The sequence below is a fragment of the Mesoplodon densirostris genome, chromosome 16 (genome assembly GCF_025265405.1).
Source record: "Mesoplodon densirostris isolate mMesDen1 chromosome 16, mMesDen1 primary haplotype, whole genome shotgun sequence".
In the NCBI taxonomy this organism is placed as follows: Eukaryota; Metazoa; Chordata; class Mammalia; order Artiodactyla; family Ziphiidae; genus Mesoplodon; species Mesoplodon densirostris.
In genome coordinates, this window is record NC_082676.1 from 73,557,146 (window position 1) to 73,571,952 (window position 14,807).

Genomic DNA, 14,807 nt, shown 5'->3' on the forward strand with positions numbered 1-14,807 from the left:
GGGAGCCGGGAGCCGAGCCCGAGCGCCGCGATGCCGATCACCTCCCGCCGGAGCTCGGGGGCCTGGGACGTGCCGGCCGAGGTGTGATCGTACCCCAGGCTGGCCACAAAGGGCACAGCGGCTTGGCCCGGGGGCGAGGAGAGCGAGGGGAGAGCGCGGCCACCCGCTTCGGCGGCCCGAGACTCGGCTCGACTCGCTGGAGAATGCGCCCGAGGACGCCGGAGCGCCGGAGCCGCGGTGGTTTCAACTGGCTAGCGCTAATGGGGGTGCGCTGGAGGAAGGCAGAGTGATGCGGGGGGGCAACTCGCCCGGTACCGAGATCGCCGCTGCGCCCTTCCCTGGACCCGGCGTCTCCCAGGATGGCTGGCCCGAGCCATGGGCCCCGGCGGAGCTAGCGCCGAGCGCCCGACCCTCGCCCCCACAGTCCCGGAGCCAGCCCCCCGCGGGGCCACGCGTCCCGCGGGCTCTGGTTCCTAAGGACGACGACAGCACCAGCTTTTCCTTTCTCCCTTCCCTTCCCTGCTCCGCACTCCTCCCCCTGCTCGCTGTTGTTGTGTGTCAGCACTTGGCTGGAGACTTCTTGAACTTGCAGGGAGAGTAACTTGCGTTCCCCACTTCGCGCCGGTGCCTCTGCCCCAGCGGACCCAGCCTCTCCGCCCGCGAACCCCGTCGCTCCTCCACTCCACCGCTGGGCCCGACCCGAGACGCCTTTCCCTGCGTGCGGAGAGAGACTGCCCGGCCGGCACCCGGGAGGAGAAGGAGGAGGCGAAGGAAGGGAACCCGCTCCCTGCGCCAGGTCCTTCAGCCAGAGCTTTTTCCATGTGGAGGCTCTTTCAATGGACGTGTCCCCGCGTGCTTCTTAGACGGTCTGCGGTCTCCTAAAGGTAGACAGCGTGGGCCGAGGCCGGGGCTGTGGGTGGGCGCGGGGCCCCGGAGGAGGATGAGCCCCTCCCGGGGCCAGGTTGGGCCGGACGTAAACAGAGCAGGTCCACGTGCAGCCGAGCTCCTGCGGGGATGCCCCCATCCTACCGCCGCCGGGCGACCGTCGGCTTTTGCACTCCCGGCTCGCACTCTTCCGCCCCTCCTCCTTCCCTTCTTTTCGGCATTTTATTAGGGCTGTTAACACTTAGATGATTTTTTTTTTTAAGTCAAAGAAATCCCTTGGAGAGGGTGGTCCCTGGATTTCACCCGTTAGATGCCAACCTGTACGCCTTGCCGTGGCGATCCCTTCTGTTTCAAGTTTCTCCGGGAGAACTGCTCTCTGTACTCAGAGCTGCGTCCCATTTGGGAAAATATTAGAAGTTGGGATTCTCCCTTTTTGTTTCCAGGAATGCGAGGGGGCAGTTCTCTCGTGCCACCTTGTGCTGACACGGGAATTAATAGATATTAGCCATCTACGTAATCCTATGAAGATACCTGCGTATCTTGACTGCATTGGGGGCAGGGGGTTCGGAGATGGAGTGAGCTGCCCTGACACCTCTGAGGTTAGAGGCGTAGGCCACAGGTTGCAAGTGACTTCGGAAGTTGTGCCCTTGAGTTTACTAGCTCTGGAAGTTATAGACCGTGTGTGTGTATCAGGAAGTTCTATACAGTGCCTCTAAGGAAGTCACATGCACCATTTGTGTTTATATGCAAGCGAGCGCTGTGCGATTGGGTTAGTTTAGGGGACGGAGGGGTGTGAGACCAAACGGTGGTTTCCCCAGGTTCCCTGCACAAGCTGTCAGCGTGTCACAGAAAGAAAAGGTCACTGACGCGGGGTGGGGTCGGGGCAAATCTTGTCAGACGGATTGAGAATGGAATGGGAGGGGGAAATCCATCTGGCTCAGGAATTAGGGGTCTTCCATTCTCCCAAACGTTTGAGCTTCAGCTCCTCTGAAGTGTCTCCGCGAATGCTGTCAGCCTGGTGGGCACCCTGGAGGAGGAAGCAAGGGGACCGAGCGGGAGCCGGGACCGCGAGGGCGGAAAGGGGGAGGGCTGGGCGGAGAACTCCGTGACTCACGTCGGCCCTGTCCTCAGGTCGACCATGGTGGCCGGGACCCGCTGTCTTCTAGCGTTGCTGCTTCCCCAGGTCCTCCTGGGCGTTGCGGCCGGCCTCATTCCCGAGCTGGGCCGGAGGAAGTTCGCGGTGTCTGCTGGCCGGTCTTCGTCCCAGCCCTCGGACGACGTCCTGAGTGAGTTCGAGTTGCGGCTGCTTAGCATGTTCGGCCTGAAGCAGAGACCCACCCCCAGCAGGGGTGCCGTGGTGCCCCCCTACATGCTGGACCTGTACCGCCGGCACTCGGGCCAGCCTGGCGCGCCCGCCCCGGACCACCGGCTGGAGAGGGCAGCCAGCCTCGCCAACACCGTGCGCAGCTTCCACCACGAAGGTGAGGCTTGGAGCCGGGGCGCGGGGGGCGGAGACGGGGGCGGGGAGTCGTCCAGCCAAGCGCCCCACAGTGGGCAGACAGCAGGCGTCCCTGGAAGGGCAGCTTGGCCGGGGCGCTGCAGACGTTTCCATGTTTGCCTCTTTAAGAACCTTTACGAACCTGGCATTCACTCACTGCCTGTGTGGCGGGAGAGCCAGGGATTCCCCTTTGGTAAATCTGCACCCTTTTCCTGGCTTGCAGCCAGAAGAGCGACTCCTCCTCCAGGAGCTGGAGAGAAATCAAGTGATGGGGAAGACGAGGGCAAAAGGCTTGCCCCTAGTCATCTAAACGTGCAAGAATTCCATAGGAGAAGAATGAGAAGGAGGGGGGCAGATTGGGATCTCTTTAGGTCTGTTTGGAAGCCTTTGCTCTATAAATCTGCTTCTCTTGCTTAAGCCGGGGTTTCAAGCATGACAGAGCCAAGGGCAGAATTTTCAGAGATAGTATTGAAAAATCAAAGCCCAGGGCTCCAATGTCTTTCTAATTTACAGTAGATCTGGACCTGGTTTGGAAGATTTCAAATCCCTATCTAATCCTCGTGGGAGATCAATTCCACAATCAATCTTATTGTTTCCACAATGACTTTCTTGTCTTGTGCTTAAATCTGAGATGAACTCCGGAGTAGAGACAAGGCTAGCCTTCAGATAAAAGCTTTTGCAGCAACTGCCTGGTTTCCTTCATGTGCACTGAAATGTGGTTTTTTTTTTTTCTTTTATGATACTGGATGTGATTCTTTTAAGGTAGGATACTCATGCTTGTTTCATCAGAAAGGCATTTAGTGGATTTGAAATGTCTTAGAGCAGCTAGTGAGATCTGTTGTACCCAAGTTCTTAGGGCAATTGGTCAAAAATATTTTCCACTTCAATTCTTTTTCTACACTTTTAAATGCTCCTTTGGCTTAACACATTCTAAATGAGCCCAGGTTCGTTCAAGTTCTAGAGAATGGTCCAAAGTTGTATATCACAGAGCAGCCACTTGTAGGATATCAGGGAACTGGGATATTATTCCGGTTTCCTTGTCTTGCCTTGCTTAGGTGGTCAATTTCCAGTGGAAATCTACCCTCTGATATAAACAAATCAGTAGTGTCACAGACAGGCATTTTCTGCCAGTGTGAAGGAGAACTTATACTTGTGAGAACAGCAGTCAATAGTGGGAAGGGGTCCTAAAGGCCGGTCACATAACAAAAGGGACTTCATTAAGGCAGCTATACATAATGAAGGGGACATGAATTGAAAAATCAATTCATTTTTCAGCACATTTCTAAGTGAGGTGCTCTCTGCTAGCAGAAATCATATTTGAAAGGAAATAAGATCTCATTTTACTCCTTCAGGATTCATCCACTGAAAGCAGGAGTTGTCTGTTGTCATGCAGAAATGTTCTTGTTCCTGTACATTCTGTCATCACCACCTTGGGGAGATTATAGATCCAGATCATCATTCCCAGCTGCTGCTGATTAGAACTGTTTTTCTGGATAGAAAAGTAATAAGAATTGCTATTTCAGCCACCTCTCCTGGAGATATAGCATGGAAACCATTCTGAACTTTATTTTTAAGGCCAAGAAGGCATTGTGTGTGTCTCTTAGAACTTTAAAGGAAGATAGATCATTTAAGGCATTTGACACCTCAAAGCGTTCAGTTGCATGAGGATTCCATCAGTGAAGTCTGCATATTTCTCCTTCCTCTGGAAGTGGCTCGACCAAAACTAAACAGGCTAGAATTTATCAGAGTGTATGATTCTAACTTAAATAGCATGCTTGAGTTTATAAGTCAGAATTTGTCTTTAAATGTGTAAACGTTATGCACCAAATAGTGCAGAAGTTACCAACTTGCTTAAAATCAACTTGCAATAACTTCAGATCTTTATGTAATTAGATAATAAAAAAAGCTATGCAATGTTTGCCCCAAGTTTCAACAAACCCATTCCTTTTCTTCTTAAGACTAGCCTATAATCACTAAGCTACAAATTGCCCTTTTTTGAAGACCGTTTCATTTTTACGTAAACCAGAATTTGGTTTTTGTAAATATTCTTGTTTATAAAACATCCATGCATGGCACTAAAAAATCTTTTAATAAACCATGTAATTAAGGCTGCAGGTTTAAGAGCAGAATTTGGTTCCTAGAGCCTTTGTGGGCGTTTGTTTGGTAAAGGACCAAAGGACCTGATTACAAGAATTACCTGTTGGTTTTATTTGCGGGTGGCATCTGGGTGATTTGGCGAAATACAAGACAAGAAGTATCATGATGGCATTCTTTCAACCGATGTGTGAAGATAATGGGTCCACATCATAGATGATCTGACACAGAAATGATCAGTTGTCATTTCTCCTATTAAGCTTTGTCTAGTCCTTTCTCCAGTGGCTTTTATTCGGGAGAGCCCAAGCGCTGGAAAAATTTTCTTTTTTCAAAGTTGTTAAAAAGTGCTTCGGAACTGCCACTGAGGATAGAAAAATCACTTCTTCAACTGGAAACAGTGTTTTGTGTTTTGCTTGTAGTTAAAAACACGTTGAAATTGGTTGACCTGATTGGCCTTGCAAAAAATCCTCATTCTTTCCTGTCAGATTGGAATATGGAAGGACCACGTGCTTGCTCTCCAGACTCTGAAGGACACAGTTCTCTTTTTGCCCAAAATAACTGAATTATTTGCCTCTATGACTGAAGCTTTGAAATAGAGATTAACCCTATTCCCACAAATGTAGTTTTCTTTAAAATATCCATTTAAAAGGAGAGTTCAAGAAACAACCACTGCTCTGTGATGGAGCACTGGTATCACAAATTCCCAGTGCAACCAAAGGATTTGGACACATACACCCCCCCAAACCAGTGCTCACTTGGGGTGCTTCCGTAGTGTCCCCCAAGTATTTCATTGTGATTGTGAAAGGCCCCCTTTAGGTAGAACAGGCGTTCTATTTGGAAATGCTCATAGAGATTGAGACTTTGGTGCCCAGAGATAGTTCTTGCACTTAGGTTTTCCATTTTGCCTCTTTTTTAGTGGTTCCTTTCTGTTCCCCCTTGATCCCTCCTCATTGAGCTATTTTGTCTTTTTAAGACTTGCCCTTTGTGTATTTCACCAAATAAGTAGCAATGAGAGGTCCCTGGATCATTCCAAAGGTGTTGGAGGCAAGAGAGTGGGAAGAGGCCAAATCGGGGTTGGTGACCACGACCATGCTCTTTCTTTTACCTGCCATCTCCTTTGTTGTCTTTGTTTTTTTAACTGATTCATTTTAACCTTTTGTATTTTATTGGGTTTTTTTTTTTCTCCTTGATACATCAATTCTCTAACCATTATTTTATATTTTGGAAAATTTTATTTATTATTCTCCACTACTTTCATTTTATTTCTGGGCAGTGATTTCCAACCTTACTGATTTACTAGAACATTCCCAGGTTTTTATTGTTGTTTTCTTAATGGACATTTTTTGTCTAAAGAGTGTTACAAAATTCTCAAAATGTAATGACAACTCACTTTTTGCTAAAACTCATCAAAACTTGTCCTCGTCATACTGTAGGACAAAGAGGCAGTCACAAAATATCAGTGGTTCCACACAAGCTCTGTATGTCCCAGTGGCCCCTGCCACTTTACTTTTCTGCTTTACTTTTCTGTTCTGTCTGCTTCTTCCACCATTTCTATCCCTTTAACTTAGACAGAACTTGCCTTATGGTTATCACTGTGTTAAATATAAATCTGCCTCTAATGGTTTTGACTTTTGCTTGAGTTTTTGACTCCTCCCCTATGTGAGATGGTGCCGTCTAGTGGCCAGAAACTTGGGAGCTGCAGTAGACTCAAGTTCATAGCTATGTTCTTAGTTTACTAGCTCTGTGACCTTAGGAAAGTCACATAACATCTCTGAGCTCCAGCTATTTCATTTACAAAATGGAGCTAGTAACAGTTCCTCTCTAACTAATTTGTCATAAGGTAATTCATATAAAGTTCTTAGTGCCAGACCTGGCACAAACAACCATTCAGCATACTTGCTGTCATTATCGTGATGACTTCTTTCTTTATGTCCTATTCTCCCCTGGTCTAGGGAAGAGGAGGCCAAAGTGGACCTAGGCTAGCTGAGGGAATTCAGTCTCATCTTTTCGAATGTAGATGAATAATTGACAGTGTAGATGATTAAGTTAGAAATTCACTTTTTGGAGGAGAGGTCAAATGTCATTGTTGCCTTATTTTTCTTTACTTTCCCACATTTTTGAAGCCATAGCTCCATCTATTTGGATAAGAACTTAGAGGTTCAAGAATCCATGTCTAAAATAGGTTGGAATCCTCAGATCCCTTGGAAAGTGCAGCTTATTCAATAAGGGTTATTTACAGAGAATTAATAATTGTATATACCTCTAGAAAAGCATACATTACCTGCTTAGGTAAATGCTCCATATTTTCAGAATCCCTAGGCTGGATGTGGTGATTTGCAGATTCTTTACTTCATTTCAAAAGATGCAGATTTTTTTCTGCCTTCTAGAAAAAATTCACGTTCCCTTGAAGATCAAAGGAGAGGGTAGTAGGTGCCCTAACCTTAGTCAGTTGTTTTCCTGGGTTTGGGGGTTCCTGTGACTTTCTGACTTATCTCTGTGACCAGAGTCTGCAGTCAGGGGTCTTGTCATGGAGGCCTGTGTATTAAGGAGGGATAGTGGTCCTTCAGGGATTAGGCTGACTGAGATGAAACTGCAAAGTTGGAGAGGGATCTTCACATTACTTGTGAATGTTTAATAGTGTAATTTTTTCCTTTGCTAAGTGATTATCCTTTTGGCCACTTACCTCCAATGAGATTTTGAAGCACATGAAACTGCTTTTTCATAGGTTAAATCGAGTTGAATGGTGGTATTTTTATATAATTCAGTCTCATATTAGTCTTTTGGAGGGTTATTGTTCTATTTAATGCCCCTTTTATACCCATCCTCTTTAGTTCATTTGCTTGTCTCTCGTGCTTACCTGGGAGATTGTTCCTTCATCCTCCTCCTGGCTGTGTGTGTGTGTGTGTGTGTGTGTGTGTGTGTATGATTTCTCTGGGCACCTTTGTTAATACAGCTGTTCCCCAAAGGCCCTGGATAATGTGCCATACCTTCCCCTCCTTAAAAGAAGAGAGAGCGCTTTTAGGTGTGCTGGGATCAGCGAAGTCAGTTGCCCGGGTCCAGCCGTTGGCTTTGTGTCATTGTGTCTGATGGATGTGCTGATTTTTAGGTCACTCTTCTTTTCTCTGGTAACTGGTGGCTTCTCTGCTGAAAGAATGCCTTCAAGGGAATCATCAGAGGGCTCCTGAATTGCAGGGAGGAAAGGAAAGAAGGAGCTAAACACAACCCTTGATACTTGTCGGAGCCACAGAGGAGAGCTCTGGTTGATTGGTGGGAGGGTTATGTTAAAAATAGTGCCTGGCCCGAAGTACCATTAGCCAGCAGCGGGGTTTAGAGCGGCTCCCCAAAGGTATCCGTACGGGTGCGGGTTAGCAGCCTTGAGGGGACCGTGGGGGACTCCCTTCTTGGACTGATGGTCGCCCTGTCCAAGGAGAGGAGCTTTAGATCTTTCTGTTCCGAGTCTGGCTGCTCACCCCTGGCCTCAAGTCTTACTCCTTGGCCAAGGCTAATGGTTCTTCTATTCATTTCTATATTATTTAACAAAAAGGCACTTTAAAATATGTTCCTGGGGCTTCCCTGGTGGTGCAGTGGTTGAGAGTCCGCCTGCCGAGGCAGGGGACATGGGTTCGTGCCCCGGTCCGGGAAGATCCCACATGCCGCGGAGCGGCTGGGCCCGTGAGCCATGGTCGCTGAGCCTGCGCGTCCGGAGCCTGTGCTCCGCAACGGGAGAGGCCACAACAGTGAGAGGCCTGCGTACTGCAAAAAAAAAAAAAAAAAAAAAAAAAAAAAAAAAGTTCCTGGCAATTTATACCTGCACGTGAAAAACGTTCTTTAAAACCTTGAGCCTCGAAGGGCAGTTCACCAGCTTCCAGCATTACCTAACCTGGGAGCTGCTAGAAATGCTGCATCTCCGACCCTACCCCAGACTCACCCACTGAATCAGAATCTGCATTTGAAGAGTTAAGGTGTCCTATAGGTGTTGTGCACACAGGTTGAAGTTTGAGAAACGTCGCATTAAAGCATTCCTCCATAATTTGGTATAAACCACCCCTGTTGACCTTAGCTGGCAACGATGACTGTTGCTTTGATGATGAAGGTTTACACAGGTAGAACCTTGGAGTGAACGATCTGAAGTGATTATCCTCTGCTAAGGTGTCTAAATTTTGTGAACAATGAATAGCTGTTTGGTTCAGGAGAAATACAACCAGAAAATTAATGAAAATATGGTTTCCTCTTATGGTGATGACACGGCCAAATAGATTTTGTTAGCACTTAGGTTGGATCCTGAATGAAGCAGGTAAAATTTGTTGACAGTGAAATAACAGGATGTGGTAAAGCTAGAAGAAAGTAAACCCAAATATCCCAAATTCTAGTGCTGTTTACTATCTATTTAATAATAATGTGCACCTTTGATGATTTGCAGACGGTACATTCAAGGTGCTATGTTATATTTTATTGTTTGCTCGACAAGCAGTACTCCTTAAAATTGCAATGCTGGAATTTTAAATCAGGAAGAACTTTTATGAATAGCCCACTAGAATGACTATTTTAAAATAATGATAATAGATATAAAATGATTATTCTGTAATTAGATTATCCCTTACATCATGAATGTCATAATGGCATTTCTGTAGATTTTTATAAATTTGGGGGAGATTTATCTGTATCCTGTAGCCTATTATTAGGTAGGTGTATATTTTTAATATGGTTTATTTTTTTTAAAAGATAAAGGAATTACAAACAGAAGAGAATTATTTTTTTTCCCAAAAGCATCTGAAATGAGATTTTGACTTTTGAGGTCATAAAGAGGTGAGGGAACAGACAAAGTTAGGAAGTTATTTCTCTTGAAATCATCCAGCCTTAATTACCACAGTGTCCTAGTACCACCGTTACGTTTCCAAAGAAGTAGATCCCTGTAAATGCCTTTGTCTCTGGACTTTTGAGTAAAATAGTAGGGTGTACTTTGCAAAATGTCATCGTTGATGTTGAGTTTCAGAGTCTTTAATTAGGAAACTGAAATCTGTATATCGAGATTTGTAAATCATCTAAATTGCAGAGTAATGTTTTAGAATACTGCTTAAGGGATTGACATTAAAGCTTTTTTCTTTTTAAGAAATGCAATAATTTCCTCAAATCCTCACTCATTAGACCTCTATTAACTATAGTGCTGACTTTTTTTTTTTTTTTGCCCTAAAGTCTGTGAATTCCAAAGAAATGCTTCACCATTTCCCCCATTATTATAGCCACCTGGAAGCAGTATTCACGTATTAGATTAAACACGTAACAGTGAATTGTGAAATTTTGTTTCATGGTGTGTATATCGACATAAATGTATAGAAAAGGGAGGATCATTTCTTTATCTAAAGGGGAAATTTTAACTTTCTGGCTGCAGATTTTTACATGTGTTAAATCAAACCCTGAAGTGATGTATATAAGTCCATATATACAATCAAGTTGTCATACTTCCCTTACTGAATGATTTTTCTTTTTTTCCACTTTTTTTCCATTAAATTAGAATCTTTGGAAGAATTGCCAGAAATGAGTGGAAAAACAACCCGTAGATTCTTCTTTAATTTAACTTCTATCCCCACTGAGGAGTTTATCACCTCAGCAGAACTTCAGGTCTTTCGGGAACAGATGCAGGAAACTTTGGAAAACAATAGCAGTTTCCATCACCGAATTAATATTTATGAAATTATAAAACCTGCCACAGCCAACTCCAAGTTCCCCATGACCAGACTTCTGGACACCAGGTTGGTGACTCAGAATGCCAGCAGGTGGGAGAGCTTTGATGTCACCCCTGCCGTGATGAGGTGGACAGCACAGGGGCTCGCCAACCATGGATTTGTGGTGGAGGTGGCCCACCCAGAGGACAGCCACGGGGTCTCCAAGAGGCACGTGCGGATTAGCAGGTCTTTGCACCAAGACGAGCACAGCTGGTCACAGAGAAGGCCCTTGCTGGTCACTTTTGGCCACGATGGGAAAGGACACCCTCTCCACCAAAGAGAAAAGCGTCAGGCGAAACACAAACAGCGGAAACGCCTCAAGTCCAGTTGTAAGAGACACCCTTTGTACGTGGACTTCAGTGACGTGGGGTGGAATGACTGGATCGTCGCCCCCCCGGGGTATCATGCCTTTTACTGCCATGGGGAGTGCCCTTTCCCCCTGGCCGATCACCTGAACTCCACGAACCACGCCATCGTCCAGACGCTGGTCAACTCAGTTAACTCTAAGATTCCCAAGGCATGCTGTGTCCCAACGGAACTCAGTGCCATCTCCATGCTGTACCTTGACGAGAATGAAAAGGTGGTATTAAAGAACTATCAGGACATGGTTGTCGAGGGTTGTGGGTGTCGTTAGCACAGCAAAATAAAATAAAATAAATATATATATATATATATATTTTAGAAAAAAGCAAAAAAAACAAAATCAAGTTGACACTTTAATATTTCCCAATGAAGACTTTATTTATGTAATGGAATGGAGAAAAAAAACAGCTATTTTGAAAATATATTTATGTCTACGAAAGGAAGTTGGGAAAACAAATATTTTAATCAGAGAATTATTCCTTAAAGATTTTAAAATGTATTTAGTTGTACATTTTATATGGGTTCAACCCCAGCACATGAAGTATAATGGTCAGATTTATTTTGTATTTATTTACTATTATAACCACTTTTTAGGAAAAATAGCTAATTTGTATTTATATGTAATCAAAAGAAGTATTGGGTTTGTACATAATTTTCCAAAAATTGTAGTTGTTTTCAGTCGTGTGTATTTAAGATGAAAAGTCTACATGGAAGGTTACTCTGGCAAAGTGCTTAGCACATTTGCTTTTTTTTTGCAGTGCTACTGTTAAGGTCACAAGTTCATGTCCAGAAAAAAAAAAAAAAAGTGGATAATCCACTCTGCTGACTTTCAAGATTATTATATTATTCAATTCTCAGGAATGTTGCAGAGTGGTTGTCCAGTCCATGAGAACTTACGTCCTTATTAGGTGGAATATTTGGATAAGAACCAGACATTGCTGATCTAATACAGAAACCCCCCACCCCTTAGTTTGCAGAAAGAGTAAAGCAGGACCAATAGAAATAATTAAGAAAACGATGAACCTGCAGGAAAGTGAATGATGGTTTGTTGTTCCTCTTTCCTAAACTAGTGACCCCTTCAAAGGGGCTGGTCTGGCCAAAATATTAAATAAAACATAAGATTTCTTCATTATTGATATTGTGGTCATGTATATTTAAAATTGATATCTAGTGGCCCTCATGAAGAGTTGAAAATTGATTTGTATTTTACTTTTACCTCACCTAAGAGCTCTTTATGCTCAAAAGGACTCAACTTTCTAACTTTGCCCCTCCGCAGCAAAATTGTTTTCTGCCTACCCCTGTTCTCTGTTCCATCAGCTTGCTTTTCTTTCCAAGGTTATGTGTTTGAACACATTTCTCCAAATGTTAAACCTATTTCAGATAATAAATATCAAAGCTCTGGCATTTCATTCTATAAAAGCCAACCTGTAAGAGAAAATGGTGCATTTGTACAGCGTTCACAAAGATTACCTTGTGTTTGCATTTTTGCTTCTGAGGCTACTCATTTGGGAGGGAGGTAGGGAGAAGGCGAGGAATGGTTGGAAATTTGCAGGCAAGTCATTGGCTAATTCCTAGGAATTAATCAATGATTTAGTATTTCACATGAACCTCTTTGGGGCAGGAAGATTTAAGAGAAAACTGAAGCAACAAAAATCAAGCCAAACCTGGGGAACCCAAGATAAAGTTTCAGAGATGATATCCCATGCAATAGAGGCAATGGTGCCAAAAAATTAGAAAGGGAAAGTGTCTGAGATCAAGCTTCTACAAGGACATCTGCCAGTTGGACTGAAGCCCAAGCAGAATGAAGTCGAATTAGGCCGCTCAGAATGAATACATACCAGTGGCAGGGCTTCTGTGCTCTGGGTTGAAATCAGACCCAAGGAAGGGTTCGGTGGGTATGCTTGTATGGCCAGGGGACCCACAACCCCACAATTTTACTGGAAGTATTTTAAGGTCAATTTCTAGGACTTTGTGTCACCTCTGATCCTGCTGTGATTGGTGAGGCCTAGTTCTAATTTCCTTTCCTAGCCCTGCCTTGATTTGGCGGAAAAAAAGTGTGTTAGTAAAGGAACAGACTGTTATCATCAGATTCTTCCCAGGAATTAACTTTCAATGACCCTGTTACATTTTGGGTTATATTTTGGGTGTGATAGGTTTAACCCTAGTTTTGAGATTACGTAGATCATATTTTTCTAAAAAATTAGTACAAGTTATCTTTTATTCCTTCCACTGTTAAAACCTTTTAGTTTCTTTTTATCCTTATTCTATTGTTCTTTATGTATCATTGGTGTTAGACACCCCTGTGGAGAGCGGGATCGTCTTTGTCCCTTGGCATTCTTCACCCTCTCTTGCCATGGATGTGAGGGGCAGGCTGCACAGTCGTAACATCTTAAAGAATAATAATCCGTGTTTTCTCATCTCCAAATACTCCAGATAAGAGCTGTAAAAGTACAGCACAAGAATTTCCATACATTTGGCAGTTTCGTCCCTTTTTATTTCTCTGCTTCATTGGGTCTGATTTTCTCGGTTAAAATGGTTCTCAAATGTTCTTTTCTCAAATGGTTCTCAAATGGTTCTTGCATAATAGATATGTGTAAATATATATAGACATATATATGTGAATATATATAAATATATACACAAATATATGTGTAAATATACATACAAGTATATGTGTAAATACATATAAATATATGTGTAAATATATATAGACATATGTAATATGTATAAATATACATATGAAGATATATGTGATTAGTATTACATATATATAGATGATGGCATTTTCAATTTAGTTTCAGGGATTTTTTAATAGTTGAGGACTCTGACCCTCTTGGCAGCTCATTTGAGAAACATAATATTCTTACATATATTCTACGTTCCTACAGACATTTTGTCTCACATTCTTCATTCTAAGAAAAAAAGTGTCGTAACTAACCCCGTGACACTGAATGTCTTCAGTTTTCAGTCACTATTCTATAGGAAACTTTGAATCTTTTCAGAGTTAGCTTTTCAAAAAATGTAGTAAGTTTCTGAATTTGGGGAGATCACCTTTCAAAATTAAATTGTGTCATCTCGTTTTGTGCTTGTCTGGGCTGTGTGCACCTCCCTGGCATGGTTTTAGCCTGTATGGCAGGTCCAGATTGCTCTGTTCATTTTTTGCCTTCAAAATTGGGGAAGAAGAAGATGAGTCGTTTACAGATTTCTCTGTGCTTCCATTTTTTTGTAATTTCTACTCCATTTGCTGCTTTAAATTGTACCTCAAGAGGCCAAGAGTGGAGAGGTGATCTATCAGTCTGGTCTAGGTAGCAGGCTACATCATTACTGGATAATCTAAGTGTTCCATATTTTTTTCCTCAGTTTTTTATTGGAGGTGGAAAAATCATTTGTGCAATACACAGCACTTTTTAAAATAGTGTATTTCTATTCTAGAGTCATATTAATGTTAAGATATTGATTCACGGAGTGTTAGATTCCCAGCGCTCCCCCCCTCTCCAGTGTGTTATAAGGCAAAAAGAACCTAGCCTTGCAGTAAAGAACAAGTTAAGTGTACAAATAAGTGTGACATGGATAGGCAATCACAAAGAAGTAGGACTGCCCTGGCACTATTCTATTCCTTTTCAGCTTTATTTTTTGCAGGGGGCAGGTAGGGTGAGATGGGATTAATGCAGGTCTGCTTCACTCAGGTAAATTGCTTTTCCTCTTGCCTGCACCCCACTGACATAAATTACAGCCTTATGGTTTTCTCCAGGGCAGAGTTTTCTCATTGTTTCCCTGCCCTGCAAACTTCAAAGTGAACTTCCACCTAACTTGGGGGACCAATGCTCTAAATAAAACTTTTCAGATTTTAATGTGCATGCGAATCACCAATACTAGCTCCAGGAGGATGCAGCCTTGATGTGTATACAGACCCCTTGGGATCATGTTATAACATAGGTTCTGTTACCATGAGTCGGGGGTGGGGCCTGAGATTCTGCATTTCCAACACATTCCCAGGTGTAGCTGCCTTTACCCACCGGCTTATGGTCTTACACATTGAGTAGCAAGGCTCTAAGGATTCTCAATCACAACAGCAGAAAGCGGTACTAAGTTTAGGCCCCTTGCTAAGAAGTAGCACTAAAAGGAAAAACAAAACAAAACAACAAAACCTGTATGCAGGATGGCATTTGGATACATTTTATCTAAAATGATGCCCTATATATTTTTTTCAAAGGCATTATTTTCCCCCACAAGATGACTGGCAA

General features: G+C 43.6%; 1 protein-coding gene across 1 annotated transcript; it reads left to right on the forward strand.

Annotated features, from left to right (window-relative positions):
- Positions 1-811: 811 nt before the first annotated feature.
- BMP2 (bone morphogenetic protein 2) lies at positions 812-10,954 on the forward strand. Its single transcript, XM_060120460.1, has 3 exons — positions 812-884; positions 2,017-2,366; positions 9,990-10,954. The coding sequence occupies exons 2-3, from the start codon at positions 2,024-2,026 to the stop codon at positions 10,832-10,834; spliced, it is 1,188 nt and encodes a 395-aa protein (XP_059976443.1). The 5' UTR covers positions 812-884; positions 2,017-2,023; the 3' UTR covers positions 10,835-10,954.
- The last annotated feature ends 3,853 nt before the right edge of the window (positions 10,955-14,807 follow it).